This window comes from Gasterosteus aculeatus, chromosome 17 (genome assembly GCF_964276395.1).
Source record: "Gasterosteus aculeatus chromosome 17, fGasAcu3.hap1.1, whole genome shotgun sequence".
Classification (NCBI taxonomy): domain Eukaryota; kingdom Metazoa; phylum Chordata; class Actinopteri; order Perciformes; family Gasterosteidae; genus Gasterosteus; species Gasterosteus aculeatus.
Window position 1 is genome coordinate 19,307,915 of NC_135705.1, and position 11,811 is coordinate 19,319,725.

Sequence of the window (11,811 nt, forward strand, 5' to 3'; positions counted from 1 at the left end):
AGGACACGTGAGAGAGAGAGAGACAGACAGGGAGGGAGAGAGAGAGACAGACAGGGAGGGAGAGAGAGAGTGAGACAGGAAGGGAGAGAGAGGGACGAGAGAGAGAGAGAGACAGTCTCCACAACCACAGTCACGAGGTTCGGTTTCGAGTCCTCGGAGCTTTTCGTCCATTCGTCCATTCGGCGCGGAACATGTGGGACGTGAAGCCGCGTCACGGCGCGTCTCCCCCGGATGCTTCGGGCTCGTCGGTCCGGCGGCCGGAGGGCGCAGCGCAGCCGGCCGGAGACGTCGCCGCTGGGCCGATGTGTGAGCTTCAGTCACGCGTCGCCTCCGACTTGATTGACTGATCGTCGGTGGGGGGAGGAGGGGGAGGGGGAGGCACGATCTAGTTGAGCGACTGGGGGGCACTGGACCATTTGCACTTGGGTTTGTGGTGGAGGTCTTCTTCCTTTCTTTTTGTCTAAAGATAACTGCATTCCTTCCCCCAGGTAGAGGGGGAGAAAGGTGTGATTGGGGGAGCGGTTGGGGCTGCTGTGCGTGGGGGGTGAGGGAGGGGGGTTGTGGGGGAGAAAAAAAAAATGCTGCCTTCGCAGGAAGCCTCCAAAACCTACAATGACACCTACACGCGCAACTCCAGGGCCATCGGGGTCCTTTGGGCCATCTTCACCATCTGCTTGGCCATCATCAACGTGGTGGTCTTCAACCAGCCCTACTGGATCGGGGACAGCGCCAGCACCCCGCGAGCCGGCCACTTCGGCTTGTTCCACTACTGCGTGGGCACCGGCAACTCCGAGCGGGAGCTCACGTGCCAGGGCAGCTTCTCCGAGTTCGCCTCCATCCCGTCCAGAGCCTTCAAGACGGCCTCCGTGTTCGTGCTGATGTCCATGGTCCTCGTTGTCGGCTGCATCGGCTGCTTTGCCCTCTTCTTCTTCTGCAACACCGCCGCCGTCTACAAGACGTGCGCCTGGATGCAGCTGCTGTGCGGTAAGGCAGGATTCATCTGTTATGAAGCCGGAAGCAGCTCCACGTGAAGACTGTACTCGTATCCGGGGGGGACGAGATGATGTGTTGCTCCACACGCATATATACACTCAGTTGTGACAGACAGGTGTAGTAGCCGTTACCTGCGTGTACTCATGCAGAGGCATTGAGCGTTAAAAACCCATTGCATCGGTTCAAAGTGTCTCCGGCAAACCCCGGGAGATGGTTTCCATCGTGAAGATGAGGCCTTTTAGTTGAGTTTTCCTCCTCTGACCCACAAGTCCGGCGTTCTCAGTGACGGGCCGCGCAGTCGCGTCGGGGCGGAGGGGGATTGGGCATTGGTCCAGAAGGGCTGACATTATCTGGGTGGAGGCTCTGATGGATTAGCGCGGGCAGCAGGAGCCTGCGTGGATGGAAGGACCTTTAGGAATCCTCGACCTCCTCAAGCTTATTTTTAGGTCGTATCTCAGAGAAGAACATTCATGTATTTAGAAAAGCGGAGTGATAAAACATGGTGTTGGTGTCTCCTTCCTACTTTTTTGAACCTAACGGGACTTTATTTTAGCATGATGAAGTCAAAGCTGCAGAAATGAGTAAACCGCGGCCAGCGCGTTCGCGGGGAATGTCACTTGGTCGTGCATCTCTACACCTTTTTCTTTCCTTTTAGAAACAGGAGGTGTTAAAGTCTTCATCTTCAGTACTTCACAGGATCTCCCACCGTTATTCGTAGTGGCTTCAACGTGAACTTGTTGGTGTTGTTTCCGGTTTGGAACACAAGGCATCGCAGTAGTTCATGGATATTCCAGAGGAACTTCCAGATGATTGTCATCCCTCCTCAACCTTTTGGCAACGTGATACACCGTTATGAGCCAGCAGTTCCGTTGTAAAGTGCAGAAGCAACGGGTCCTGAAGTCCAGAGCGTAGCTTCTGATGACGGATGGCAGTAAGAATATAATATACATGTTGTTATCGTATTGTGTCATATTGCGTCAAAATGAACAGAGACGCACTCGAAAACGCAAAAACAACCGTCCTAGTGAACGTAGCGAAGGGAAACGCCATCTTAACGGCTGAACGCGAGGCTGCAATGTTCCAGAAAGCCTCCGTTCACGCTCAGATGATTCAAAAGCGATTTTTCCCTGTCTTGCCCCTTTTCCCCCTCAACGGCGGGCAAACCGTGTCTTGTTTGGGACGATTTCTAAATGCCACACAAACTCAGCTGTGGACTCAGTGATCTGTAGATTAAAGGCCCCATAGGGGCTCAATGGGTGATTGCGAGTTAGCGCGGTTTAGACAAGTTCTGGTCATCAGAGTGACGTTTAAGCGCTTCCTGCTTGGATCAGCTCTCTATTTCCACGGAGACAAGCCACTTGTCTCATACGCAAATGTGAGATATTTTCATCACATGATTTGCATGTGAGCACTGCGGCTGGATTTGAATAGTCCTTTTTGCTCAGGAAGGTTCCTAACCGGGTTAAAAGGTCCAGAAGTAGTGTGAGTGGTAAGAGCTGTTAGAATTCTCTAATGCTGAGGAGCATTCCATGTCTTTTAGCATAGGAACCACTCGACCATCCTTGACGAAAGGAGTTTATTCCCTTCCACAATTCCTTTATTCCCATATTTAAATAGTGACACATGAACCAACGATCACGGCGGCGAGCTGTTGGCAAAACTCATTTATGTTGCAACCGTGTTATAAAACAACCAGGTAACACTGATGTCGTCTGCATGACGCACCACCGTGACAACACATGAAGGCACCTAAGAGGCTTCTTTGAACACACGCGTGTTCCGCATCACTGGTCTCAGCTGGTTAACATAATAAACCCATTGACCGTAAATGAACCTATAGACAGTAAAACAGTAACACAAATTAACCAATAGACACACATAGATATGTATACCGTAAATAAACCTATGGATGTAAATGTATCTATTCTCTTTAATAACCGAAAGGCCATAATTACATCTACAGATCATAAATTAATATATTTCAATGCAATTCAAGGCAAGTTTATTTGTAAAGACAATATACATAAAACCATTAAAAGCATTAGAACTAAATGAGGATCGTTCATTGAAACACCAACAAAGGTCACAAAAAACAATAACACGCTAAAATGAGAAAAAATAGAATAAAAGTGCAGTGCAATATATAGTAGTAAAATACAGAAATGCAATAATAATAAAAAGCCACCACAGTTTCACAAGTATGTCGGTGACCTTCAGGAAACCTTCAGGCACCGTTCCAGTGTTTGGTTTGTCCGCTCTGGGCTCCCGTAGAATCATGGCAGCGCTACATCGTGGCCTCGACCTGCTGTGTCGATATAAAGGGCTCAGCTCACAAACACACTATTCCTAGTTCACACTTATCATAATCCATTTTCGCTAATAGATCCCAAAAATACATAAATATTTGACCTTTAAAATGTGCAGTAAGAAAATAAAGCAGTGGGGTTTGGAGAAGTGGAAAAAGGGGTTTGAAATGCATTGGAGGTCAGTCTACCAACACGGGGAGAAGGACGTAGAATATCGACGCTAAGAAGGAACGCTGCTCCACCAGATGGAAGATGAGGCCGGTTTCTTTGTGACTGTGTGAATGTTTCAGCAGGGGAGCTGATGCTGTCTGCTGTGTGTGGCCGTCTCCTCGGAGCCTCTCGCGATCACGTGACTCCTCTCGTCCGCGTGACAAACTGAGAGAAACACACTGGCTGTCCGGCTCACCCGCAGTCATCCCCTCCAGCCCCCCCCCACACACACACACACACCACCATCCCTCCTTTTTCATTGGTCCAACCAGTTGCCACGGCAACGTCGCTCTGCTTCCCTCGCAGCCTTCATGTGCCTGTACCTTCTTATCCTCATCTCCTTCTCCTCCTCCCCCCCCCCTGTGGTTCATCTAGACTCCTTACTCACTCCCCCCTCACGCATGCTCCTCCTGCTCCTGGTTTCCCCTCTGTCCTCCTTCCCTATTCACACTCGTGCAGTGATGGATTTAACAGAGCGGTGTACTATACGGTATGTCGCACTAATTGAGCAGACAGACGTGTAAATCACACACACACACACAGCATATAATGAAGGGGATGTTGTTTTTTGAAACGCTAAACAGCAACTAAAGTGGAATAAAGAAGAACATTTCATTGCATATAAATGTGCTACATTTTGAAATGGTATCTAAATCTACACATGTGAAGAAATGAAACGTTCTTGATTCTTGTTGTTCAGTGTCTGGACCCTCTTTGTGTAACGCACCTATTGCAAGTCGCTTTGGATTATTTATTAATCACAATTTTCTTTTACGACAAACCACCTTAATCCTTCTCTCATTAGACAGAAATAGAGCACAATACAGCAAAGCAGGATCTGCTGGGAAGTTCAGTGATAAATAAGTCAATTTTCAGCTTACAATAACTGGGAAATTGGCAGAACTCAAACATGTCTGCAATGTTCTATGTTCAGCAATGCTTTTTTTCCTCCTTCTCCAGTCGTCATCTCGTATAGGAGGTGCATTCATTCACGTACACACTGGATTTGTGCTCTGAAATGTCTCCTTCTGACTTGTTTGTACACTATGAATCCTTGTTATATTTAGTATGTTCCACAGTGTGTTATGTGCGATAGTCCTGCAGCTCCCTCAGAGACTGTGGGCCTGGACGTCGGCTGGGCTCCATTCTGTGCTGCTCGGTGGAGTTAATATGGGATCTGTGTGCCAGCCTGGTCACTGCTGGAGCCCTACACATCAGTGCAGACTGCACACACACACACACACACACACACACACACACACACACACACACACACAGTCCTTCCAGAGAAAATGGGATAATAAAATGTCAAGCAAAGGCCACCTGATGTAATGTGGAAGCGTATAATACACACATTTGGAATGCAGTTTGTGAAGAGGAAAAAAAGCATCAGAAGGAATCAACTAAATACCAAAGGCAACATTAAGAAACAATTTGTGCTGCATTAGAAAATATCTGCTTCTTTCATAAAACGTACAACCTTCAATCTGAGTACGTAGAAGAAGTTGGGGGACATAAAATATGAATGCTTTTGTTCATTGGTTGCAATTTGCAAACAAAACAACATTAAACGCAAGTCTACAAACCATCACGACAACTCTGTGCACTTGTTATACTGAGGCTGTGGTTCAAACTGTACTTATGAATGGATGCGCGGTTGGAGGGGGAATAGAAGAATAATATTCTGTGTTCTCTCCTCTGCTTCTCGTCTTTTCTCTCACTTTCATCTCGCTGACTTCACGTCACCGTTTGCTGTTACACCTCAACCTCCCGTATTGATTTTCTCTCCCTGCTGCTTTTCGATGGTACACAACGGCATCACTCGCCCTGCATGTCATTGCACACACGGCCTGACTCGAACCAAATCCCATTACACCGCTCCGTGTGGGACCGCGGCGCCCATCCTGCCACTGTCACTTCAAAAATTCATCTTTCTCTTCACCACTCTGTCCTTTGTCTCCTCGCTCCTCCGTACTTCCTCCTCTGCGCTCCAGCCGTGTGTCTGGTGATCGGCTGCGTGGTCTTTCCAAACGGCTGGGACTCGGAGGTGATCCGGGACATGTGTGGGGAGGACACGGGGCGGTACGTCCTGGGCAGCTGCTCGGTGCGCTGGGCCTACATCCTGGCCGTCATCGGCATCTTGGACGCCCTGATCCTCTCCTTCCTGGCCTTCGTGCTCGGCAACCGGCAGAGCGGCTTCCTGCAGGAGGAGCTGAGGGCTCATGACAAGGGTGAGTGAAATCTTTGTCAAAGTGCACTGGAAAGAAACGCCAAGTAAGTGTGTTTGGTGGTGAGAAAACAATGCCTAATGTAACAGTGCCTAATGTAACAGTGCTTAATGTAACAGTGCCTAATGTAACAGTGCTTAATGTAACAGTGCTTAATGTAACAGTGCCTAATGTAACAGTGCTTAATGTAACAGTGCCTAAAGTAGCAGTGCCTAATGTATCAGTGCCTAATGTAACGGTGTTTAATGTAACAGTGCCTAATGTAACAGTGCTTAATGTAACAGTGCCTAAAGTAGCAGTGCCTAATGTAGCAGTGCCTAATGTATCAGTGCCTAATGTAACGGTGTTTAATGTAACGGTGCTTAATGTAACGGTGCCTAATGTAACGGTGCCTAAAGTAGCGGTGCCTAATGTATCGGTGCCTAATGTAACGGTGTTTAATGTAACGGTGCTTAATGTAACGGTGCCTAATGTAACGGTGCCTAATGTAACGGTGCCTAATGTAACAATGCCTAATGTAACGGTGCCTAATATAACAGTGCTTAATGTAACAGTGCTTAATATAACAGTGCTTAATATAACAATGATTAATGTAACAGTGCTTAATATAACAGTGCTTAATGTAACAGTGCTTAATGTAACATCCTCATATGTACAAAACTGTTACTTTGCAAGATACACAACGAAATATTGTTTTAGTTGTTGTGTCCTTATTTATATTTGGATACATGCATGATCGTATTTCACCAAAATGCTGCTCAAAGTTTTTTGGACCCACTTTTTGATCCGTCCAGACACAACTTGAGATTTCTTAAGAAAACAAGCTAATTAGGATAATTTTCACTGCTCCCTTTACCGAAAGAAAATCCGTTGATGCCATTTACTGGTTTGTTTTAAGTCTGTCGTTGCTTTTATGTGAAGTTTAAATCCAATGTATCCTGCATGATGATATTTATAGCTGGGGTCTTACAGGAGATGTTACTCATCATCGTGATGAGAGACAAACTCACTCACTTCCTCTGGATGTATGGAGTTAGTTACTATGGTTACTGGTTAGATGATGCTGTGGTTTCTGCTGCTTGCTCTTTAATGTGTTTGCCTGTCTCACCTTCTCATTCCATTCTGTGTAAGTTATCTGTGGTGTTATGAGAGAAAATGTTGAGGCAGCACAAATACATGGACAGTCACTCCACAGCCCAGTCGTTGTTGTTTCCCCTTTTCTACAGACCATGGATGGGTTGACTGCTGATCATGTGATCTTTTTTAGTCTTTCTCCACCTTTGGGCATCTGGGTTTGTAAATGGAAAAGTCTTTGGTGGAGAAAAGCCGTGAGCACAGCAGCCTTTGTAGTCGATTTAAATTCAGCTAAAGGTCAAATATTAATCCCACTCTTTTTGTATTTGTTTACAGATGTTGATGTTTCAAGGGTAAGTTCACGTTGTTGTTGTTGTTGTTGGTGTGCTTTGTGTGTGGCGTCATTATTTCCTGGCTTTAGCCACATAATAATAATATTAAGAATTGATATCAGTGTTTCAAGTGTATGCAAAATGTTGCAAGTAAGAAACGTTTACTGTGTGATGCTTTATCATAAAAAAATGTATTATATTGCACCATTTCCTTCCACTTTTGAGTAAAAGTTAATAGGCGGCGTCATTGCCTCCGGTTCATCGTCCCGTGATTTTGAGATTGGGATAATATTGAGATTATTCTCATCTCATCACACAGAGCAGCTCCCGAGGTCGACAGTGTTACTAAATGATAAATTCCATCTCCACTGACTGTACAGACGTTACCGAAGATCAGAAACACGCGGCGATCTAATGTTACGACTCCTTCCTCCCTTCAGCTCCATCTCGGCGCCTCTCTACGAATGGCCGCGGTGAGACCGACCCGTTTTCCCGTACGTCGATACGACATGTTGATCCAGATGTGCAGCGCGTCGCCTTTGCCTGCGCTTGCATCTGTCCTCTTGTTGTCCTGTCCCGTGTCTTCATACAGAATCATCACTAATCAGCAAACAGCAGCACGGCCAGCGATGTTAAATATGCAAAATACAGCGGATGCTCCCAATCTAGTTCATGCAAAACTCAAATAATCTGACCAATCAGATGGCCTGAACGAAAAGAAAGGAAGAATTGTTTGAGACGTTGTTCAGAGTCAGATAAGATACCCGGCAAAAAACACACCTTCCTAGTAACTGCTGGGAGTCTCACACATTTAATAACTGTCATTTTTGAAAGTTTGCGGCTGGTTGAGGGGGGAGGAGTCAAGTTCAGCCCTTTAACCTTTTAATAATTATTTATATATATAAGTCAATTCAATGCGCTTCATGTAAAACATTGTTAAACTAATTGCATAATAACCTTAAAAAACACATATGAATACAACTGGAAACAGTAATTTATGGAAAATGACAGAAAACGTGGAAGCTTGAAGAGGCCGTAGCCAGAATAAGTACAATTGAATCACAAAGGCAGAAAAAGGAGATAAATGTGTCATCAATCATCGATGTAGTTGTGACCCCGTCAGCAGTGTGTATTGAATGAGCATCCACCTGCGTATACAGCACACAGCGCATGAATGAGACCCGGCCGTGTCCCTGTGTCCCCCCTGTCCAACGTGTCCCCCCCCCCGTGTCCCCTCCCTCTCACAATCAGCCACATTTCTTTGTCGGTTTCTCTCGGCTGAGATGTTGACGCCGTCTCTGTTCTTCTCCTTCAGATGGAAATCCGGGACAGTGGGGGGCCGGGCTTTGGAGTCCAGCGGTTCCACTGAGAACCAAACCCCCCCCCAGTTCCCCCCGTCCGCTCCTCCGCCCGCTCCTCCCGCTGCTCCTCGTCTCTACGGAGCGTTTCAGACCAAACCCTCAAGGCCGAACTCCAGCAGCTTGTGAATTAGAACAGGGGGGGAGGTGTGTGTGTGTGTGGGGGGGAGGGGGGGGAGAGAGGAACGCATCCTGAGAAGAAGTGTCCCATTCTGGGATAAAACCAGTCAGCACACGGCGCGATATGAAGGTATTAATAATGTCGCTGTGCAGTGGGTGCGTTCTGTGCACATTTTTATTTTCATGGCTTTTTCCAGCTGTAAACTGTAACATTATATGCTGTGTGTGTGTGTGTGTGTGTGTGTGTGTGTGTGTGTGTGTGTGTGTCGGTGCTACTTCTGATAGAAGATGATTTTGTGCAGCCACAGTGTCATTTTGAGGTATTTTTCAGGACAATTTTCCACTTCTCTATGTGTGAGACTCGTATGTAACTTGTGAGGGTGAAAGCATTCACGTTAAAGCACTGAACATGAAAATCCCTGTGAGCTGTGGAATAGTAGAACAGAAGGTGTGTGTGTGTGTGTGTGTGTGCACTGTGACCTCTGACCTCTGTGAGCCACCCGTCCTCCTCCACTTCATCTTCGTCTCGCACAGGAGGCACAACCGAAGGGCTGAAGAACGAGCGAGCGGAGTAGATTTTATATGCACCTTTTTCTCGATTCAGACTCAGTGTGGAAACTCGTTGTAGTTTCCCGCCGGGCGACTCGTCACAAACGAGACAACTTTTCGTGACTGAAATCCTGATCAACCTGAATCAAATGTCTGCAGACACTCATCGTCTCTACACACTCTTCACACACACATGAAGGCAAACACGCGATGGAAAGCAGTACTGACCTCAAACCAGCAGCACCGAGGAAATGAGCAGTTCACCAGTTTTATGGAATCTCAGACACATTTTACCTTCCTGTCCATTTGGAAAAATGTGCTAACTCACATTAGCTTCAGCATCATCATTACCCTTGAAAACAGGCTCCTAAAGTTACAAATGTGCCTGCAAATAAAGCTTCAAGGGGTGAAAATAGTTTCTCAGGTGTGAAGTTTACACAGATGTCTCCCAACTAACTGCCGATTGGTCTCATGGCATTTTGTCAGATGAGCAAACATATTTTAAGTTGACTTATTGAAATAGTGATTATTGAGCAATAAGGACGACAGTTAAACCGACTGCGCCTGACACACTGATAGTTATGATGCTTCGGTATCATCTCTTCTATCAGCTGGATTTCACATCTGTCTCTTTAGACGCTTCTCTTCACCAGCGAATAACGTCTGAGGTAAAATAGACTCCTGTAAAGTCTTAGGTGGGATTTTAGTTTCACAAAAAATGTTTCCCTTTTCAACATTTTGAGCTTTCATTTGAGGTTAAAACTGATTATCCAAATATTGGACCTGTAAAATAAATGCATACAGCTTGTGACCCTTGTGAGGGGCTTAAGGCCTCGACTGGGAAACACTGGAAAATAGTTATTTCTGCCTTTAGCAGCATTAGACGTTATTGTACTGGTTCCTACGTTGCGCGCTGGCCCTTTAAGACGTGTGTTTGGTCCCCCAGTCGTCCCAGAGGACTCCGTCTCTGTCCTCGCCTTCTTTTCTTTTCGTATCTGCCCACAAATATGTTTATTTGTTCATTCAGTTGTGCACTATAAATATAAACTGAAGTTTGTGATTTGACCTTTAAATCCCAATATGAGCTTTTCAGTGTGTTTCTTTGTTGTTGTTTACACTGCTCTGCTGTTGTGATGTTTTGTGGTCATGGAGCGCTGTGATACACCACCTTATCGTTATCGGTGTTTTATAAAGCAAATAAACGAATAGATTGACTATTATTGATCCACCTTTTCAATGTCCTTTATCCGTTAGACAATGTGAAGGGTTCTTCGTCCTTTAGCAGCACTGAAGGGAGAAAACCGCCTTTTGTTACACGCAGAGGCAGGAACACAACATCTGTATAATCAATGTCAGAATTATTGCCCTCACTGGATGAGTATTTTATAAATTGATGGGAGTATTGAAACATCGATGGATACTTACTGAAAGGGTAAAGATTGGGTGTGATTGCAGAAGTAGAAACGGACGTCGTTGCAGCGATTGAACTACACAACGTTACTGTTCTCATATCAAAATAATGCATTTACTGCTTATGTTGGGGGGGGTTAGTGTTTTCCATGTGTAGGAGATCCGGATGTTCAGCCCTTCACTACTCACACACATTAGGGGTTTACTGTGCCACCTGCTCTAAATGCATGTAGACTTGGGAAGTTAAAGGAAAGCGACCATGATCCCATATTTAGCCATAATGTTACATGCAAGTAACCAACTGGTTACTGGTTTCGTGGGCACATCTGTAGATTCAGCTCGACAGATTATTTTCTATCAGAGCCCAGATCGTAAGGCATCACGGCCGTAGAGGTCGAGGTTCCTCTCCGCATGGTGACGGATTGTACTTTTAACTACAGGTGCAAAACACTTGGTTAAGTCGAGTCCCTCAAAATGACAAATCTCAATTGGCAGTTTATCAGAATACTTTACCATCATGATTATTTTATTATCAAATGCATTACATCTCTCGTTTCTTAGAACCATTTGGAGGGAACAATTTAAATAGTTACTAATATGATCTGTGTAAAAAATAAAACCAACTGACAGCAATCTTTACAAAACAAAGAGAACGCGGCGTCAGCTGTTTGGAGGAAAACCAAAGACGAACGACGGAGCCTAAAAACAAACGTCATGCGGTAAATCAGTGTCCTATGCTTCCTCCGTACGAGTCTAGATCACATTTCTTTCTATACAAGTACACATCATACATATTGCCCTGTGTTTCTCTTTCATTTTAAGGTGCTGGTTAATTTGGGGGCTATTTTTTTTTTAATCAACCTGTCAAACATTCATGTAACTCGAGTTCCCCTTTGTGTGTTGCCTGACTTGAGTGGGGTGTGTGCAGGGGGGCGGTGGGTGGGGTCCAGTCTTGTTTTCCACATCTGGTCCAAAATAATAAAGTCTCACGAGGGAGGGAGGGGGGGGGGGGTCTCCAGAGACATAGTGACACATCGATTACACAACGATGCCGTCATCTGATCAACAATCACACTCTGACGTCCCTCCCACGTTTCGCTTGATGTCCGATGGAATGCAACGTGCAAAGTGTACACAGCGGAAGGAGCTCGACACTGGGTGATCCTCTCCGTCACTCGGGTTGATGGAGGGTTGATACGAGTGATTTCAGCTGTAATGACACGATGAATGC

General features: G+C 45.7%; 1 protein-coding gene across 1 annotated transcript; it reads left to right on the forward strand.

Moving 5' to 3' along the window:
* The first annotated feature begins 15 nt into the window (after positions 1-15).
* On the forward strand, positions 16-10,390 carry lhfpl4a (LHFPL tetraspan subfamily member 4a). Its single transcript, XM_040203311.2, has 5 exons — positions 16-984; positions 5,504-5,740; positions 7,148-7,164; positions 7,584-7,637; positions 8,459-10,390. Exons 1-5 carry the CDS (start codon positions 579-581, stop codon positions 8,510-8,512), a joined length of 768 nt encoding a protein of 255 aa, XP_040059245.1. The 5' UTR covers positions 16-578; the 3' UTR covers positions 8,513-10,390.
* The last annotated feature ends 1,421 nt before the right edge of the window (positions 10,391-11,811 follow it).

What these genes read in the sequence shown, in the direction of transcription:
- lhfpl4a (XM_040203311.2), top strand. Translation starts at nt 579, where the DNA reads ATGCTGCCTTCGCAGGAAGCCTCCAAAACCTACAATGACACCTACACG. An exon ending in CTGGATGCAGCTGCTGTGCG is followed by an intron (nt 985 to 5,503) that starts GTAAGGCAGGAT and finishes TCTGCGCTCCAG; the next exon opens with CCGTGTGTCTGGTGATCGGC. An exon ending in TGAGACCGACCCGTTTTCCC is followed by an intron (nt 7,638 to 8,458) that starts GTACGTCGATAC and finishes CTTCTCCTTCAG; the next exon opens with ATGGAAATCCGGGACAGTGG.